General features: G+C 41.8%; 2 protein-coding genes across 2 annotated transcripts in view; both read right to left on the bottom strand.

The window, feature by feature from the left end:
- rab35b (RAB35, member RAS oncogene family b) overlaps nucleotides 1-6159 on the bottom strand; it is a 50984-nt gene extending 44825 nt beyond the window's left edge. Inside the window, exons 1-3 of the mRNA XM_024439004.2 lie at nucleotides 5781-6159; nucleotides 2557-2607; nucleotides 2277-2400 (exon numbers count right to left, since the gene is read on the bottom strand). Of these exons, the coding sequence (XP_024294772.1) occupies nucleotides 2277-2400; nucleotides 2557-2607; nucleotides 5781-5832 (227 nt within the window). The 5' untranslated portion in view covers nucleotides 5833-6159. The remainder of the gene's footprint in view (nucleotides 1-2276; nucleotides 2401-2556; nucleotides 2608-5780) is intronic.
- A 2841-nt stretch (nucleotides 6160-9000) lies between these two features.
- Nucleotides 9001-16273, bottom strand: part of LOC112263037 (eIF-2-alpha kinase activator GCN1) — a 47526-nt gene continuing 40253 nt past the window's right edge. The window contains exons 56-57 of the mRNA XM_042331641.1: nucleotides 9919-10140; nucleotides 9001-9792 (exon numbers count right to left, since the gene is read on the bottom strand). Of these exons, the coding sequence (XP_042187575.1) occupies nucleotides 9667-9792; nucleotides 9919-10140 (348 nt within the window). The 3' untranslated portion in view covers nucleotides 9001-9666. The remainder of the gene's footprint in view (nucleotides 9793-9918; nucleotides 10141-16273) is intronic.

Genomic DNA, 16273 nt, shown 5'->3' with positions numbered 1-16273 from the left:
CAGATGGTTGTAAGGTTTAGTCCACCTTCCTGAGTGACGGCATTCTTGTTCAGAAACACAGACTACTCATCACTACGAGAGGTTGAGCGTTTAATCGGCATGGCCGATTAATTACGACCGATTGCAAGTTTTCATAACAATTGGTAATTGTCATTTTTGGATGCCGATTATGGCCGATTACATTGCACTCCACGTGGCGACTGAGTGGCAGGCTGATCACCTGTTACACGAGTGCAGCAAGGAGCCAAGGTATGTTGCTAGCTAGCATTAAATGTATCTTATAAAAAACAATCAATCTTAACATAATCACTAGTTAACTCAACATGGTTGATGATATTACTAGTTTAACTCGTTTTTCCTGCGTTGCAAATAATCAATGCGGTGCCTGTTAATTTATCATCAAATCACAGCCTACTTCGCCAAATGGGTGATGATTTAACAAGTGCATTCGCGAAAAAAAGCACTGTCGTTGCACCAATGTACCTAACCATAAACATCAATGCCTTTCTTAAAAATCAATACACAAGTATATTTTTTTAAACCTGCATATTTAGTTAAAAGAAATTAATGTTAGCAGGCAATATTAACTAGGGACATTGTGTCACTTCTCTTGCGTTCTGTGCAAGCAGAGTCCAGGGTATATGCAGCAGTTTGGCCTAACAAAGACCATAATTAATTTGCCAGAATTCTACATAATTATGACATAACATTGAAGGTTGTGCAATGTAACAGCAATATTTAGACTTAGGGATGCCACCCGTTAGATAAAATACGTAACGGTTCCGTATTTCACTAAAAGAATAAATGTTTTGTTTTCTAAATGATAGTTTCTGGTTTTTACCATATTAAATGACCTAAGGCTCGTAATTTCTGTGTGTTTATTATATTATTATTAAGTCTATGATTTGATATTTTATAGAGCAGTCTGACTGAGCGGTGGTAGGCAGCAGCAGGCTCGTGAGCATTCATTCAAACAGCACTTTCCTGACTTTGCCAGCAGCACTTTGCAATGTTTGAAGCACAGCGCTGTTTATGACTTCAAGCTAATCAATTCCTGATATTAGGCTGGCAATACTATAGTGCCTAGAAGAACATCCAATAGTCAAAGGTATATGAAATACAAATGGTATAGAGAGAAATCCTATAATTCCTATAATAACTATAACTGAAAACTTCTTAAGTGGGAATATTGAAGACTCATGTTAAAAGGAACCACCAGCTTTCATATGTTCTCATGTTCTGAGCAAGGAACATATTAAACATTAGCTTTTTTACATGGCACATATTGCACTCACTTTCTCCTCCAACACTGTTTTAGCATTATTTAAACCAAAATTGAACACGTTTCATTATTTATTTGAGACTAAATTGATGTATTATGTTAAGTTAAAATGTTTTTAAAAAGTGTTCATTTAGTATTGTTATAATTGTCATTACTATTATAAAAAATAATAATAATCGGCCGAATAATCGGGTACCGGCTTTTGGGGGGGGTGTCCACCAATAATCGGTATTGAAAAATCATAATCGGTCGACCTCTAATCACTATACCCATTTCTCATGACGGAGAGGAGAATGGCTGGGCACACTCATCCACTTCAGCTTAGAAAGTCCTCGCTTGAGAGAAGATACCAGCCATAGTTCAAAAAACTAATATGAATTCAGAGAGGAATGTTTTCCAATTCTGTTTTTGCTTATAATTTGTGTCCACAATTGAAAAAAAGGCAATGACGTGACCATATTCCACTTGGCACATTACAAGAAAAAAAGATGCATCTGACAGCCAGCTCAATACCGGTGTCTCGAGAAACCCAGACTCCACACTGCACAGGAGTAATTATCTGTCAAACATGCAGCCAAAGTACACAACGGACAGAAAATGTGAAGATTGAGAGTGATGGCAAGGACAAGGAAAAAATGAAATTCCATTGGTACAAATTAAGTAAATATAACAAGGTGAAGCAAATCAATGGGGAGTGAGAGAGGCATTGAGCTCCAATCTTTACAGTCCTATAATTCTGTGTGACTAAAACACACCTGTTACTAAAATGTGTAATTAGGCTCTGTGGAGAATTCCATCAGTTTCCAAAAAGAGCACAGGTGTTATTTTAAATGTCTTTGAGAAGTCCTTGCTCAAACCATCTTAAAAAGTTGGCCTTGTAAAATATCCCCTAAATATCAGTTGACGTGTTAGAATGTTGCATGGTCAATGGGGCATGTGTGAGTCTTGTTAACAGCCCAGTGTGAAAGTGAGCGTTGCCTCTGCCAGTACTTACGTGGAGGTGATGGTACGGAAGCGCTCCTGTCCTGCCGTATCCCAGATCTGCAGCTTCACCTTCTCCCCATTGATCACCACTGTCCGGATCTTGAAGTCCACTCCAATCGTGGTGATGTAACTACCTGCAAACACACACAAAAACAGGTTATAAGACCCAGTGTTTGATTTGCAAGGCAAGTACTCACTGTACACAGTGCAAGTTGGACAGTTGTTCAAATTCAACAGACCAAATGACTCATAACCTGCTAGGTGGGGTTAGGAGTAACATGTACACTTACCTGAAAATGTGTTGTCTGCAAACCGCAGGAGGAGACTGCTCTTCCCCACTCCTGAAAAGGACAGGTTGAGTCAGGTTAAAAAGGCTTACAATAAGCTAGGCAGGAGATGTGATTTCTTACCACCCTTTAGTTATAACAGTTAGGCGACACAGAGGTTTCTATAAGTAAGCTCATTTGAAAGAAGATTTCGATTTTTCTAAGTTTGGGTTGTTTTGTAAACATATGTTTGCCACTGCCACCAAGGAGTTCAGATTTCCACAGCTCTTTTTCACTAATCATAAAATGGCCAGGAAGAATAACAGAGGTACATAACCACCTACAACTAGGCTGGTGTGTCTCCTGACCTCTTTGGTATAGGTCAATTAGCACAGTCAGACAGCTAGCCCTTGACAGCAGGCACTACATGTTATCTAGTGTAGCCTTGTATAAGGACAGTGATAGCTGAACTCTGCATAACCTTTAGTAGGTTAAAGATCACAATAACACAGAGGTATAGTTTTGATACAAATGATGCAGGTCAGGTACAGACCATAACATCCCGGGACGGTTTTGCTAATGACTTTGTACTGTCAACCAATAAGCAATGAGATAACACATTGAGCGAAATCCAAGAGGAACAGACAGGTGGCTAGTTAACCATCGGGTGAGTTGGCAAAACTGTCAGAGCTGAATTGTGAGTCCAGGAGGAGGGACTAACAGCTCAGATCAGTTGCTACCGGAAGGTAATGTGATCGTGTCTGGCTGCGGTTGATTGGTCCCGAGTTAAAAGCCCATCAAAAAACAGATCCCTCTGATCGCTCTCTGGAGTCTCGTTTGTTTACCAGACTCAACATTACTGGCAGCTACAAGAAACAGAGATAGTGTACTTTATGTGGGTGGAATATCATTTAAACAATACTGTCACCTGTCAGGCCACTAACAACCACATCAAAGACAAGTACAACTCTCATAAGGCTAACATTCACACAGAGAGCATCTGGGGAATCCCAGGGCTCTACTGCATCACACATTCCTACCTGTTGATGTCCAATCAGGGGGATAATAAGAGTTCAGTCATGCTCTACCAGCTACCCAGACAAAGCAGAACCAGATCACCATATAGGCCATGTCATTATCATCTTTTAAAAATCAGGCCGTTGTATGCCAGGAAAACCAATCTTTGTTTTGAATGATGGACTGGACAGTCTAGTCAGTAGGGCCGGGACGATACCCATATTGCAATACTCGATAGTATCATGGCAAGGGAACAAAAACACAGAGCAGATTTTACTTCTTTAAGAAAACAGCCTTACTGTTGGAAACAAATCATTAGGTTGTCGTCCAGAGTAACATTTATTTGTTTTTCAAGCTAAAGCACACAATATTTTCCATACAGTAGGTTGTTAAAGGACCAAAGAGTTATCTTCTTCGTGTTGCCATGTATAATATATCGCAATACTGGTATCGTCCCGGCCCCATCAATCAGTCTTGATAACAGGGATTCCTAATCAATGACTGAGTGAGTCGAGAAGAAACCCGTTGAAGCTCTGGTACCTGGCATGTCCACATCTGGTCTTACTGGTAAAACATCCCTCAGTGATACTTGGGAAGACTTATCAGTGCAGCCCTGTCTTTGAAGGAGTACTTAGCAGTCATATTAGGTACCTGTGGTGAAGACATAGGCCATTGCCTGCTCACTTGTAAAAACGACTGTCCAAGGCAATAAGCAAAAGCCACAAAATACAGTTCACGTTAGTTATTCAAATCCTCAAATACTATATTTAGGACAGGTAACAAAGGTGAAGAACAGTAGCCTGGGTGGGTGCTAGTTGGTTTCTGCTTAGTTGTTGTCATGCAAAACACTAGCTACAGGTGAGGTGGACCTCCGTCAGTCCAAATACTGGTTTTCCTTGACTCTCATTTGAGCATTGGTTTCAATTTTCCCTGAATCTCATAACAGCGGTACCAATACTGGTTCCAGATTGCAGCCAAGGGGACACAGCACCCGGTGTGTCTGTGGTAGTAAAAGGGCTGCTGTCTTGCCCACTATTGTGATCAGCCAGCTGATGAGATAGTGCCAGGACTGGGAGTGTCAATGGCTGAAAGGATCTTTACCATCAAAATGATTGTGGAGTTGGAAATGCAATGTTGTTTGTAGATGTATGTTTTCAGATGAATGCAGCAGTCTTTAGAATTAAAATAAACACGAGGTGGAAAAAACTGCAAATGAAGTGGTAGTATGGTTTTTAATATACCTTATATTAAGAAATTCAGTCACTTAGTTGGATCTTGATAGTAAAAGTTAAAGTTAAATTCCTTCCTTATTGGTATACTAAACGTTAGGCCCTAGGGCAGAGATATTCAACTCTTAACCATCAGGCTCCACACCTTGTAGGGTTTCTGTTCTACTTGATAATTAATTGCACCCACCTGATGTTCCCGGTCTAAATAAGTCCCTGATTCGTGGGGAACAATTAAAAAACGCAGTGGAACTGGCTTCGAGGTCCAGAGTTGAGTTTGAGGGCCCTATGTTAGGGGATCATCTAGAAATCATTCAGGGCTCATTGTAAACGACTCTGCACTTGATGCAATCAGTGTCACATACATATTGCTAGTTTGTCATAGTTAACATTCCTTCACACAGGGAACACGCTGCTGAAATGTTTCTTCTAACTACAAACCACCTAACGTTAACGAGCCAGCTCACAGCAGGATAACACCAGAGTAGCTGGTTGTCAACTTAAGGGAGGCCAGCTTTCTACCTAGTAGTTAGCTAGCTCCTCGGCTAACAGAAAAATAAAATAGGATCCATTAGCTAACGTTGAATGGCAAGTTAGCTAGCAAGCGAACAACACTTGGCAAGTTGTAAGAAATAAGGCAAATGTTTAGCTACAATATACATACTTGCAACGCCATAATAACTAGTTACTAAAATATTCCGCTAAATAACTAAAATCTTAAAATGGATGGAATTCGTCCCAGTGTGGCAGTACTAGACGCTATCGTGCAATATCTGGCCTGATCGGCTGACATGCCCAGCCCTGCGATGCACACCTCGGCGCAAGTGTCACCGCTCTCTCCCCCAAATATTGATGTGCATTTTTAAAACTACACATAGTAACGTAGACGTTCATTTAACATGAGTCCAAAATCACGCTAGGAACCGCGACCTACTCTTCTGCGACTCATTGTGTAAATACCTGGAGAGGCCCATTTCCCGTTACGCATCCCCGGTATTCGCTTACCACTGTCACCGATGATGAGCAGCTTGAATAGGTAATCGTAGTCCCTGGCCATGCCGGTAGTTGGTGGGTTACCCCCGCCTTTTGCCGTTTACTATGCTCTTCTTATCGACTTGCTGTCCGAACCCTTGGCTTGTCGTACACAAGCACTACCCCCAATATGAATTAGAATGATTACCCCCCCCTATACCCAATTGCTAGCCCCCAAGCCGGCAGCTTTTTTCTCGGGGATTCGAGGTGTCAGCAATACTTTCCCTACGCTACAAATAGCCGGAACTGAGTTTCCTTGTCTGGTGGCGGCTGCACCCAACCCTTACGCGACCCAGAATCACTGCGCAGACGCACGACAAAGTCGTGTGCCCATTGATGCAGGGTGCTGTTGACTTCAGGTTGGCAGCTTTCCATTTGTTCCCGAATAACTCACTGAGGTAAAGACAGATTCGGATTGGATATTCGCCTGTAGTTTTCCTTACTTCCACCAACAGCAGTTAGGGACCGTCAACATAGTAACAAATCATATTTTTCAAATTTCAATAGCACTTCAACCATTACTCCTAAAACTTCATAAACTGGTTCGAGCTAACCCGATGGCATAGACACATTGCACACACCTTTTCTTTGCACTATATTAAATTATTCATTTTACCACCTTGGTCATGTGACCTACACACCTCAAACAAGGTTCATAATGCACACTTAATGGGCCTACACATTGCACACCCTTTTGTTTGTCCATTTACATCTCATTTTACATGCATTTTTAAAAGTGTCAAACTTCAATAGCTCCTTAGTCTTATGACCTACAATCCTCAAATGACATTCAGAATATCCACTGAGTAGCCTTTTGTTTGTCCATTTTCATCTCATGCGATTTTACATTTGTTGTCAATGTTTCTTAATTTCAATAGCTCCATGGTCATGTGTCCTACAACCCTCAAACTACTTACAGAACACCCACTCACTAGCAATATATAATCGCACACCCTTAAATTCATCCATTTTAATCTCAGGTGATTTTACAATCATTTTTCTTTGTTTTTCATAGTTTCAAATTTCAATAGCTCTCTAGTCATGTGACCTAAAACCCTCAAACTGCTTTCAGAATGTCAACTGACAATATTTATATATTCCACACCCTTTTCTTTTGTTCATTTGCATCTCATGGGATTTTACATTAAGTTTTCAAACTTGCACATTTCAATAGCTACTTGGTCATGTGACCTACTGGACTCAAACAAGGTTCAGAATGTCCACTGACGACCCTTCTATATTGCACATCCTTTAGTTTGTCAATTTTCCTCTCACACGATTTTACATTAATTTAGTCAACTTTAGAAGTTCAATAGCTCCTTGGTCACGAGGTCTACTGACCTCAAACACGGTTCAGAATGTACACTCAGTGAGCCTACACATTGCACATCCTTTAGTTTGTCCATTTCCCCCTCACATGATTTGACATGCATTTTTTACATTTCCATATGGCAAATGGATGGCCCCTTACTAGATGTCCGCGGGTGTTATTAAAATAGGCCGACGGCCTCAGGTCGCCCCCCAAGGCCTGGTCTTCCGGGAAGTCAAAAAATAACTGGGGTCATCAGAGTTATTCTAGTTGCACCCGCCGGTTTATACAGTTTGACACATCCGAGTTTCTCCCTAAGGATAACATGGGTTTACAGGTTAAGCTTTAACTCTGCTTCTGTGCAGGCAATTTTCTAAATTCCTTTTGCCACATGTTCAGGGTCATCTGTACCTCTACAGATATCAACATGAAAAGATTGAATGGCCCCCTTCATATCCTAAAGGGGAAGTATGTACTTTACCATCAAATAGGGCTGAAATCAACAAATTGGCAGGTTGAAATCATCACAGAAAGGGAACAAATGGCATCACCATAATCACGTGAGATGAAAATGGACAAACTAAAGGGTGTGCAATGTGTAGGCCCACTGAGTGTACATTCTGAACCTTGTCGGAGGTCAGTAGGTCACAAGATCAAGGAGCTATTGAAATTCTAAAGTTGACAAAATTCATGTAAAATCATGTGAGATGAAAAAGGACACACTAAAGGGTGTGCAATATAGAAGGGTAGTCAGTGGACATTCTGAACCTTGTTTGAGTCCGGTAGGTCACATGACCAATGAGCTATTGAAATTAGAAAGTTTTAAAAATTCATGTAAAACGTGCGAGATGAAAATGGACCAACTAAAGGGTGTGCAATGTGTAGGCCCACTCAGTGTACATTCTGAACCTTGAGGAACATGACCAAGGAGCTATTGAAATTCAAATGTAAAAAAAGTTGGTACTTTGTTTACGCTCCCTAACTAATTCAACTAGGAATACAAAATGCTGTTCACATTTCCAAATGTTTATTAGCTTTGGAAAGCAAATTAATATAGAAATCATGAAAATAAGACCTGTGCAAATTTTTCATCATGACACTTATTTTAAGTCTGTGGCTCAAGTGGTTTGAAAGGTATTGAAGTTTGAAAGTGTGAATATCCAACCTGAAACTGTTTTTACCTCGGTGAATAACCAACCGTACACCCTTGACCAGGGCCCAGTTTCGTAGATTCAAGGTGCTGTTGACTTCAGGTTGGCACTTTTCCATTCGTATAACTCTACACCACGTCTCAAACTCATTCCATGGTGGGCTGGGTGTCTGCAGGTTTTCGCACCTCCCTTATGCTTGATTTAAAAAATATTAAAAAATACAATCTTAACTTTATTTAACTAGGCAAGTCAGTTAAAAACAAATTCTTATTTTCAATGACGGCCTAGGAACAGTGGGTTAACTGCCTGTTCAGGGGCAGAACGACAGATTTGTACCTTGTCAGCTCGGGGGTTTCAACTTGCAACCTTCCAGTTACTAGTCCAACGCTCTAACCACTAGGCTACCCTGCCGCCCAATTGATTGATGAATGAAGGTCACTAATCTGTACGGAACTCCCCTCACCCGGGTTGTCTAGGTCTTAATTGAAAGGAAAAACCAGCAGACACGCGACTCTCCATGGAATGAGTTTGACACCCCTGCTCAGGGCCCGATTTCCCAAAAGCATCTTATGGTTAAGTTTATCGTTAGAACAATATTCTAATGATTAACTTAACCTTAAGATGCTTTTAGGAAACCAGGCCCTGGACTGACAAATTTTGTGTAGTTTGTGTATCAAGGCAAAAAGCCAAGTTCAGTGACAGGGTGCCAAAAATAAAGTGAATTCAGATTGTCAACCATTATAAAATCAAGTTTTATTTGATTTCTTTTTACAACTAATATTGATAAGAATATCAACTTTATCCTAAAGATAACTGGTTGCTTTCCCCACACAACTCTCACACACACAAAAGCAAAGAGGGATAAAACAGCGGAAAGGCAGGGGTATAAATTGAATTGCTGCTTTGTTACAAGCATTTCGCTACACTCGCATTAACATCTGCTAACCATGTGTATGTGACAAATAAAATTTGATTTGATTTGATTACTGGTGTCAGTGATGCTCTAAATAAATTCAATAAAAAAAGAGGGACATTGAATACACATTTAAATGTCAAAAGGGAATTGGCACAAATTACTTTCTTTATGCAGTGAGCTAACAGGACGTTTACCTACACTTTGTGAGAGAGAACCAATGTTATAAATGTTTATAGAGCCACTTAAACAAGAAAAGAAATTGTCCAAAGAGTGGGAATATGAAGGAAAGTGAGTGTTCATACTCATCCTTGGTCCATGGATAACATGGAGTTATTCGGGATGTATGCGTGTGTGAGGGTTCTCTCCATAGTTGTATGTATTTGTTAGACATAACAGCTAAGGTTCTCTTGATTGCTGTTGAGGTCTTTTCTGAGTACAAGAGCAACAGTATGGATTTTTTAAAACGGGGTTAAATCCTGTCCATCACGTGAGGATGGTGTCGTCAATCTCTTCGTTAGAGTCTGGAAGGCTGGAGATCTTCTTCAGGGAGCGGCGGTGACAGTCAGACAGCAGCTCATTACTAGCGGAGTCAAGAATGGCACTGACACTCTGAAAGACAAACATAACAGATTGTATTGTGAATGCACGCACAACTCAAATCCATCAGGCCGAGTATTATCTTCTTTATAATGAGTATTGAGACTGTTTATTTGTGCAATTGTGTTTGTCACTGACTTGCATGGTCTGCTCTCCCTGACGCAGTCGGAGCAGGCTGACAATGGTGTGTTCGCTCTGGGCTCTGACGCTGGTGTTCTTGTCCTTGGTGTTGTCCAGCAGGCTCTTCACCAGCGGCTTGATGAGGGCGGGCTCCAGGGAGGGCGTGGCCTCGTCTTTAAACACCCACCACAGCACCCGCTCCGACACCAGCCTGATGTCACTGGACTGGTTCTGGAGACACTGTAGGGGAAATGACAGGGGAGAGGTTACTGACAAATCAGAGAAGCACTGTCAGTGTTCTTATTTCTTACATTTGTCCATACCCATGCAGCCACGGTGCTTAAACCTCATATTTGGGGACCCTATTAGATTGCATTTTATTCAATTCAGTCTGGCCCCTATCTGCAAAAGCAGGGTGTCTGCAGAAAGCTGATAATCTTGGCTATTGATCTGTGCCTTTATATTTGTTGTGACTTACTACCATATATGAGCATATGAATGTATAAGGGCAGGCCGAGCCGATTACCTAATTTCAAGATGGCTGCTACCTACATTCCGGTTAGCATCGTGAAGCATAAACTAAATAAACACGGAATACGCGAATACCCACCGAAAGCCGGGACTCCACAGATCATAAGGATGTGTTATTTGTCTGCCTGTGACCTACCATTATTGACCACCAGCCCTGAGAGTCAAAATGTTTATTTTACACAACATTTTCACCAAATGTTGGGGGATCCGTAGGTTGACAGGAACAAGTTAATTGTCAATTTTATCTGATGATGTATGACAACTTCACTAGGGTAGGTGGCAGCATTCGGAATTTTGGATGAAAAGCGTGCCCAAATTAAACTACCTGCTACTCAGGCCCAGAAGCTAGGATATGCATATATAGTCGGGCAAAAAAGTATTTAGTCAGCCACCAATTGTGCAAGTTCTCCCACTTAAAAAGATGAGAGGCCTGTAATTTTCATCATAGGTACACTTCAACTATGACAGACAAAATTAGGAAAAAAATCACAAAATCACAGAAAATCACATTGTAGGATTTTTTTATTAATTTATTTGCAAATTATGGTGGAAAATAAGTATTTGGTCAATAACAAAACTTTATCTCAATACTTTGTTATATTCCCTTTGTTGGCAATGACAGAGGTCAAACGTTTTCTGTAAGTCTTCACAAGGTTTTCACACCCTGTTGCTGGTATTTTGGCCCCTTCCTCCATGCAGATCTCCTCTAGAGCAGTGATGTTTTGGCGGCTGTTGCTGGGCAACACGGACTTTCAACTCCCTCCAAAGATTTTCTATGGGGTTGAGATCTGGAGACTGGCTAGGCCACTCCAGGACCTTGAAATGCTTCTTACGAAGCCACTCCTTCGTTGCCCGGGCGGTGTGTTTGGGATCATTGTCATGCTGAAAGACCCAGCCACGTTTCATCTTCAATGCCCTTGCTGATGGAAGGAGGTTTTCCCTCAAAATCTCACGATACATGGCACCATTCATTCTTTCCTTTACACGGATCAGTCGTCCTGGTCCCTTTGCAGAAAAACAGCCCCAAAGCATGATGTTTCCACCCCCATGCTTCACAGTAGGTATGGTGTTCTTTGGATGCAACTCAGCATTCTTTGTCCTCCAAACACGACGAGTTGAGTTTTTACCAAAAAGTTATATTTTGGTTTCATCTGATCATATGACATTCTCCCAATCTTCTTCTGGATCATCCAAATGCTCTCTAGCAAACTTCAGACGGGCCTGGACATGTACTGGCTTAAGCAGGGGGACACGTCTGGCACTGCAGGATTTGAGTCCCTGGCGGCGTAGTGTGTTACCGATGGTAGGCTTTGTTACTTTGGTCCCAGCTCTCTGCAGGTCATTCACTAGGTCCCCCTGTGTGGTTATGGGATTTTTGCTCACCGTTCTTGTGATCATTTTGACCCCACGGGGTGAGATCTTGCGTGGAGCCCCAGATCGAGGGAGATTATCAGTGGTCTTGTATGTCTTCCATTTCCTAATAATTGCTCCCACAGTTGATTTCTTCAAACCAAGCTGCTTACCTATTGCAGATTCAGTCTTCCCAGCCTGGTGCAGGTCTACAATTTTGTTTCTGGTGTCCTTTGACAGCTCTTTGGTCTTGGCCATAGTGGAGTTTGGAGTGTGACTGTTTGAGGTTGTGGACAGGTGTCTTTTATACTGATAACAAGTTCAAACAGGTGCCATTAATACAGGTAACAAGTGGAGGACAGAGGAGCCTCTTAATTAATTAACTTCTTGGAACTACCCATCCCGGATCCGGGAGAATTGTCATCAACTACACTAATTAGCATAGCGCAACGGTCAAAAAATATTACTAGAAAATATTCATATTCATGTAATCACAAGTGAAATATAGTGAAACACAGCTTAGCCTTTTGTTAATCACCCTGTCATCTCAGATTTTGAAATCATGCTTTACAGCCAAAGCAAGACAAGCGTTTGTTTAAGTTTATCAATAGCCTAGCATAGCATTATGTCCAGCTAGCAGCAGGAAGCTTGGTCACGAAAATCAGAAAAGCAATCAAATTAACCGTTTACCTTTGATGAGCTTCGGATGTTTTCACTCACGAGACTCCCAGTTAGACAGCAAATGTTCCTTTTGTTCCATAAATATTATTTTTATACCCAAAATACCTCCGTTTGTTGGTCTTGTTATGTTGGGAAATCCACCGGAAATAGCGGTTACGACAACGCCGAACAAAATTCCAAATTATATACATAATATCGACAGAAACATGGCAGACGTTTTTTATATTCAAACCTCAAGGTGTTTTTCAAATATCTCTTCGATAATATATCAACCGGGACAATTGGCTTTTCAGTAGGAGCGAGAGGAAAAATGACTACCTCTGTCTTTTACGCAAGAATCACTCTGAGAGCCCTCAGCTGGCCACTTATGCAATGTAGTCGTTTACGCTGATTCTTCAACATAAAGGTGTGAAACTACGTCAAAATGCTGTAAGACACCTTCGGGAATACGTAGAAAAAGGAATCTGGTTGATATCCCTTTCAATGGCCAATAGGGGTGCATAGGAATACAACGGTTTCAAAACATGAGTCACTTCCTGATTGGATTCTTCTTAGGCTTTCGCCTGCAATATCAGTTCTGTTATACTCACAGACAATATTCTTACAGTTTTGGAAACTTTAGAGTGTTTTCTATCCTAAGCTGTGAATTATATGCATATTCTAGCATCTGGTCCTGAGAAATAGGCTGTTTACTTTGGGAACGTTATTTTTCCCCAAAAAAGACGTTTATCTTTAATCCTACGTATAAAACTTGTATTTTTCATCAATGTTTATGATAAGTATTTCTGTAATTTGATGTGGCTCTCTGAAATTTCACCGGATGTTTGTTTGAGAAAATGATTACTGTACATAACGCGCCAATTCCAACTGAGGTTTTTGGACATAAAGATTAACTTTATCGAACAAAACACACATTTATTGTGTAACATGAAGTCCTGTGAGTGCCATCTGATGAAGATCATCAAAGGTTAGTGATTAACTTAATCGCTATTTCTGACTTTTGTGAGCCCTCTCCTTGGCTGGAAAATGGCTGTATGGTTTTCTGTGACTAGGCACTGACCAAACATAATCGTTTGGTGTGCTTTCGCCGTAAAGCCTTTTTGAAATTGGACACTGTGGTTTGATTTACAAGAAGTCTATCTTTACATTGGTGTATAATACTTATATGTTTGAGGAATTTTAATTATGGGATTTCTGTTGTTTTGAATTTGGCGCCCTGCAATTTCACTTGCTGTTGTCGAGGTGGGACGCTACCGTCCCACTGGTACCAGAGAGGTTGGAAAACCACACTACAGGCTGATCCAACATTGATGTAATGTCCTTAAAACAAGTCAAAATGAGGCTCAGTAGTGTGTGTGGCCTCCACGTGCATGTATGACCTCCCTACAACGCCTGGGCATGCTCCTGATGACAGTCTGTGGTGCAACGTGGCGTTGGTGGATGGAGCGAGACATGATGTCCTAGGTTCCTAGGTTTTGGCCTTTCTAGGGAGTTTTTCCTAGCCACCGTGCTTCTACACCTGCACTGCTTGCTGTTTGGGGTTTTAGGCTGGGTTTCTGTACAGCACTTTGAGATATCAGCTGATGTACGAAGGGCTATATAAATAAATTTGATTTGATTTGATTTGGATTTGATGTCCCAGATGTGCTCAATTGGATTCAGGTCTGGGGAACGGTCAGGCCAGTCCATTGCATCAATGCCTTCCTCTTGCAGGAACTGCTGACACACTCCAGCCACATGAGGTCTAGCATTGTCTAGTCTTGCATTAGGAGGAACCCAGGGCCAACCGCACCAGCATATGGTCTCACAAGGGGTCTGAGGATCTCATCTCGGTACCTAATGGTAGTCAGGCTACCTCTGGCGAGCACATGGAAGGCTGTGCGGCCCCCCCAAAGAAATACCATGAAATACCACACCATGACTGACCCACCGCCAAACCGGTCATGCTGGAGGATGTTGCAGGCAGCAGAACGTTCTCCACGGCGTCTCCAGACTCTGTCACGTGCTCAGTGTGAACCTGCTTTCATCTGTGAAGAGCACAGGGTGCCAGTGGCGAATTTGCCAAACTTGGTGTTCTCTGGCAAATGCCAAACGTCCTGCACGGTGTTGGGCTGTAAGCACAACCCCCACCTGTGGACGTCGGGCCCTCATACCACCCTCATGGAGTCTGTTTCTGACCGTTTGAGCAGACACATGCACATTTGTGGCCTGCTGGAGGTCATTTTGCAGGGCTCTGGCAGTGCTCCTCCTTGCACAAAGGCAGAAGTAGCGGTCCAACTGCTGGGTTGTTGCCCTCCTACGGCCTCCTCCATGTCTCCTGATGTACTGGCCTGTCTCCTGGTAGCGCCTCCATGCTCTGGACACTACGCTGACAGACACAGCAAACCTTCTTGCCACAGTTCGCGTTGATGTGCCATCCTGGATGAGCTGCACTACCTGAGCCACTTGTGTGGGTTGTAGACTCCGTCTCATGCTACCACTCGAGTGAAAGCACCGCCAGCATTCAAAAGTGACCAAAACATCAGCCAGGAAGCATAGGAACTGAGAAGTGGTCTGTGGTCCCCACCTGCAGAACCACTCCTTTATTGGGGGTGTCTTGCTAATTGCCTATAATTTCCACCTGTTGTCTATGCCATTTGCACAACAGCCTGTGAAATGTATTGTCAATCAGTGTTGCTTCCTAAGTGGACAGTTTGATTTCACAGAAGTGGGATTGACTTGGAGTTACATTGTGTTGTTTAAGTGTGTTGTTTAAGTCCTAGCTTTAAGTGAGCAGTGTATATTACAACAATACTGAATGAACACTTATTTTAACTTAACATAATACATCAATTTAGTCTCAAATAAATAATGAAACGTGTTCAATTTGGTTTAAATAATGCAAAAACACAGTTGGAGAAGAAAGTAAAAGTGCAATATGTGCCATGTAAAAAAGCTAATGTTTAATATATTCCTTGCTCAGAACATGAGAACATATGAAAGCTGGTGGTTCCTTTTAACATGGGTCTTCAATATTCCCACTTAAGAAGGTTTAGGTTATTGTTATTATAGGAATTATAGGACTTTCTCTCTATACCATTTGTATTTCATATACCTTTGACTATTGAATGTTCTTCTAGGCACTATAGTATTGCCAGCCTAATATCGCGAGTTGATAGGCTTGAAGTCATAAACAGCGCTGTGCTTCAAGCATTGCGAAGAGCTGCTGGCAAACACAGGAAAGTGAATTATGGTCTTTGTTAGGAAGAAATGGTCTTCACACAGTTCGCAACGAGCCAGGAGGGTCAAACTGCTGCATATACCCTGACTCTGCTTGCACAGATCGCAAGAGAAGTAATACTTTATAATTCCAAAGTAGTTATTGTCTATGTTTCATATTAGTTCACTGTTTGCTGTTCTACGTGCCATCTTGTAACTTGAGGCCACTGCACTCTCACTCCCATTGTTCATTTGTGGTTGACACCTCTGCCTTTCTCTCTTAAGTGTTATTGTTTGCATTGTGTGTGTGCAGTACACCTATGTGAGTCACTGGTGTTTTTACTTTACAGTAATGTCATTTAGTAAATTTAGTCAACTGAACTTCAGAGTGGAGGATGCAGAGGATTTTGATGACGTTTGAGAGCAACCCTTCCCAACAAGTGCCCCCCCCCCCCCGCAATGTCAATCACCCGTCTGATGGTTCTACATCCACTTTTCATAGACCTCTTGAAAGAGAAAATAGGGGCTTGTGGCACCATTCGTCCTAACAGAATCAGTTTCCCCAAAACCAAGGTAAACGACATGACAAAGACAGCGGAGGAGGACCATAGGT

Source organism: Oncorhynchus tshawytscha, linkage group LG12 (assembly GCF_018296145.1).
Source record: "Oncorhynchus tshawytscha isolate Ot180627B linkage group LG12, Otsh_v2.0, whole genome shotgun sequence".
NCBI classification, from domain to species: Eukaryota; Metazoa; Chordata; class Actinopteri; order Salmoniformes; family Salmonidae; genus Oncorhynchus; species Oncorhynchus tshawytscha.
Note: the sequence above shows the minus strand (reverse complement) of the source record. Positions and strands in the feature narration are given on the sequence as shown.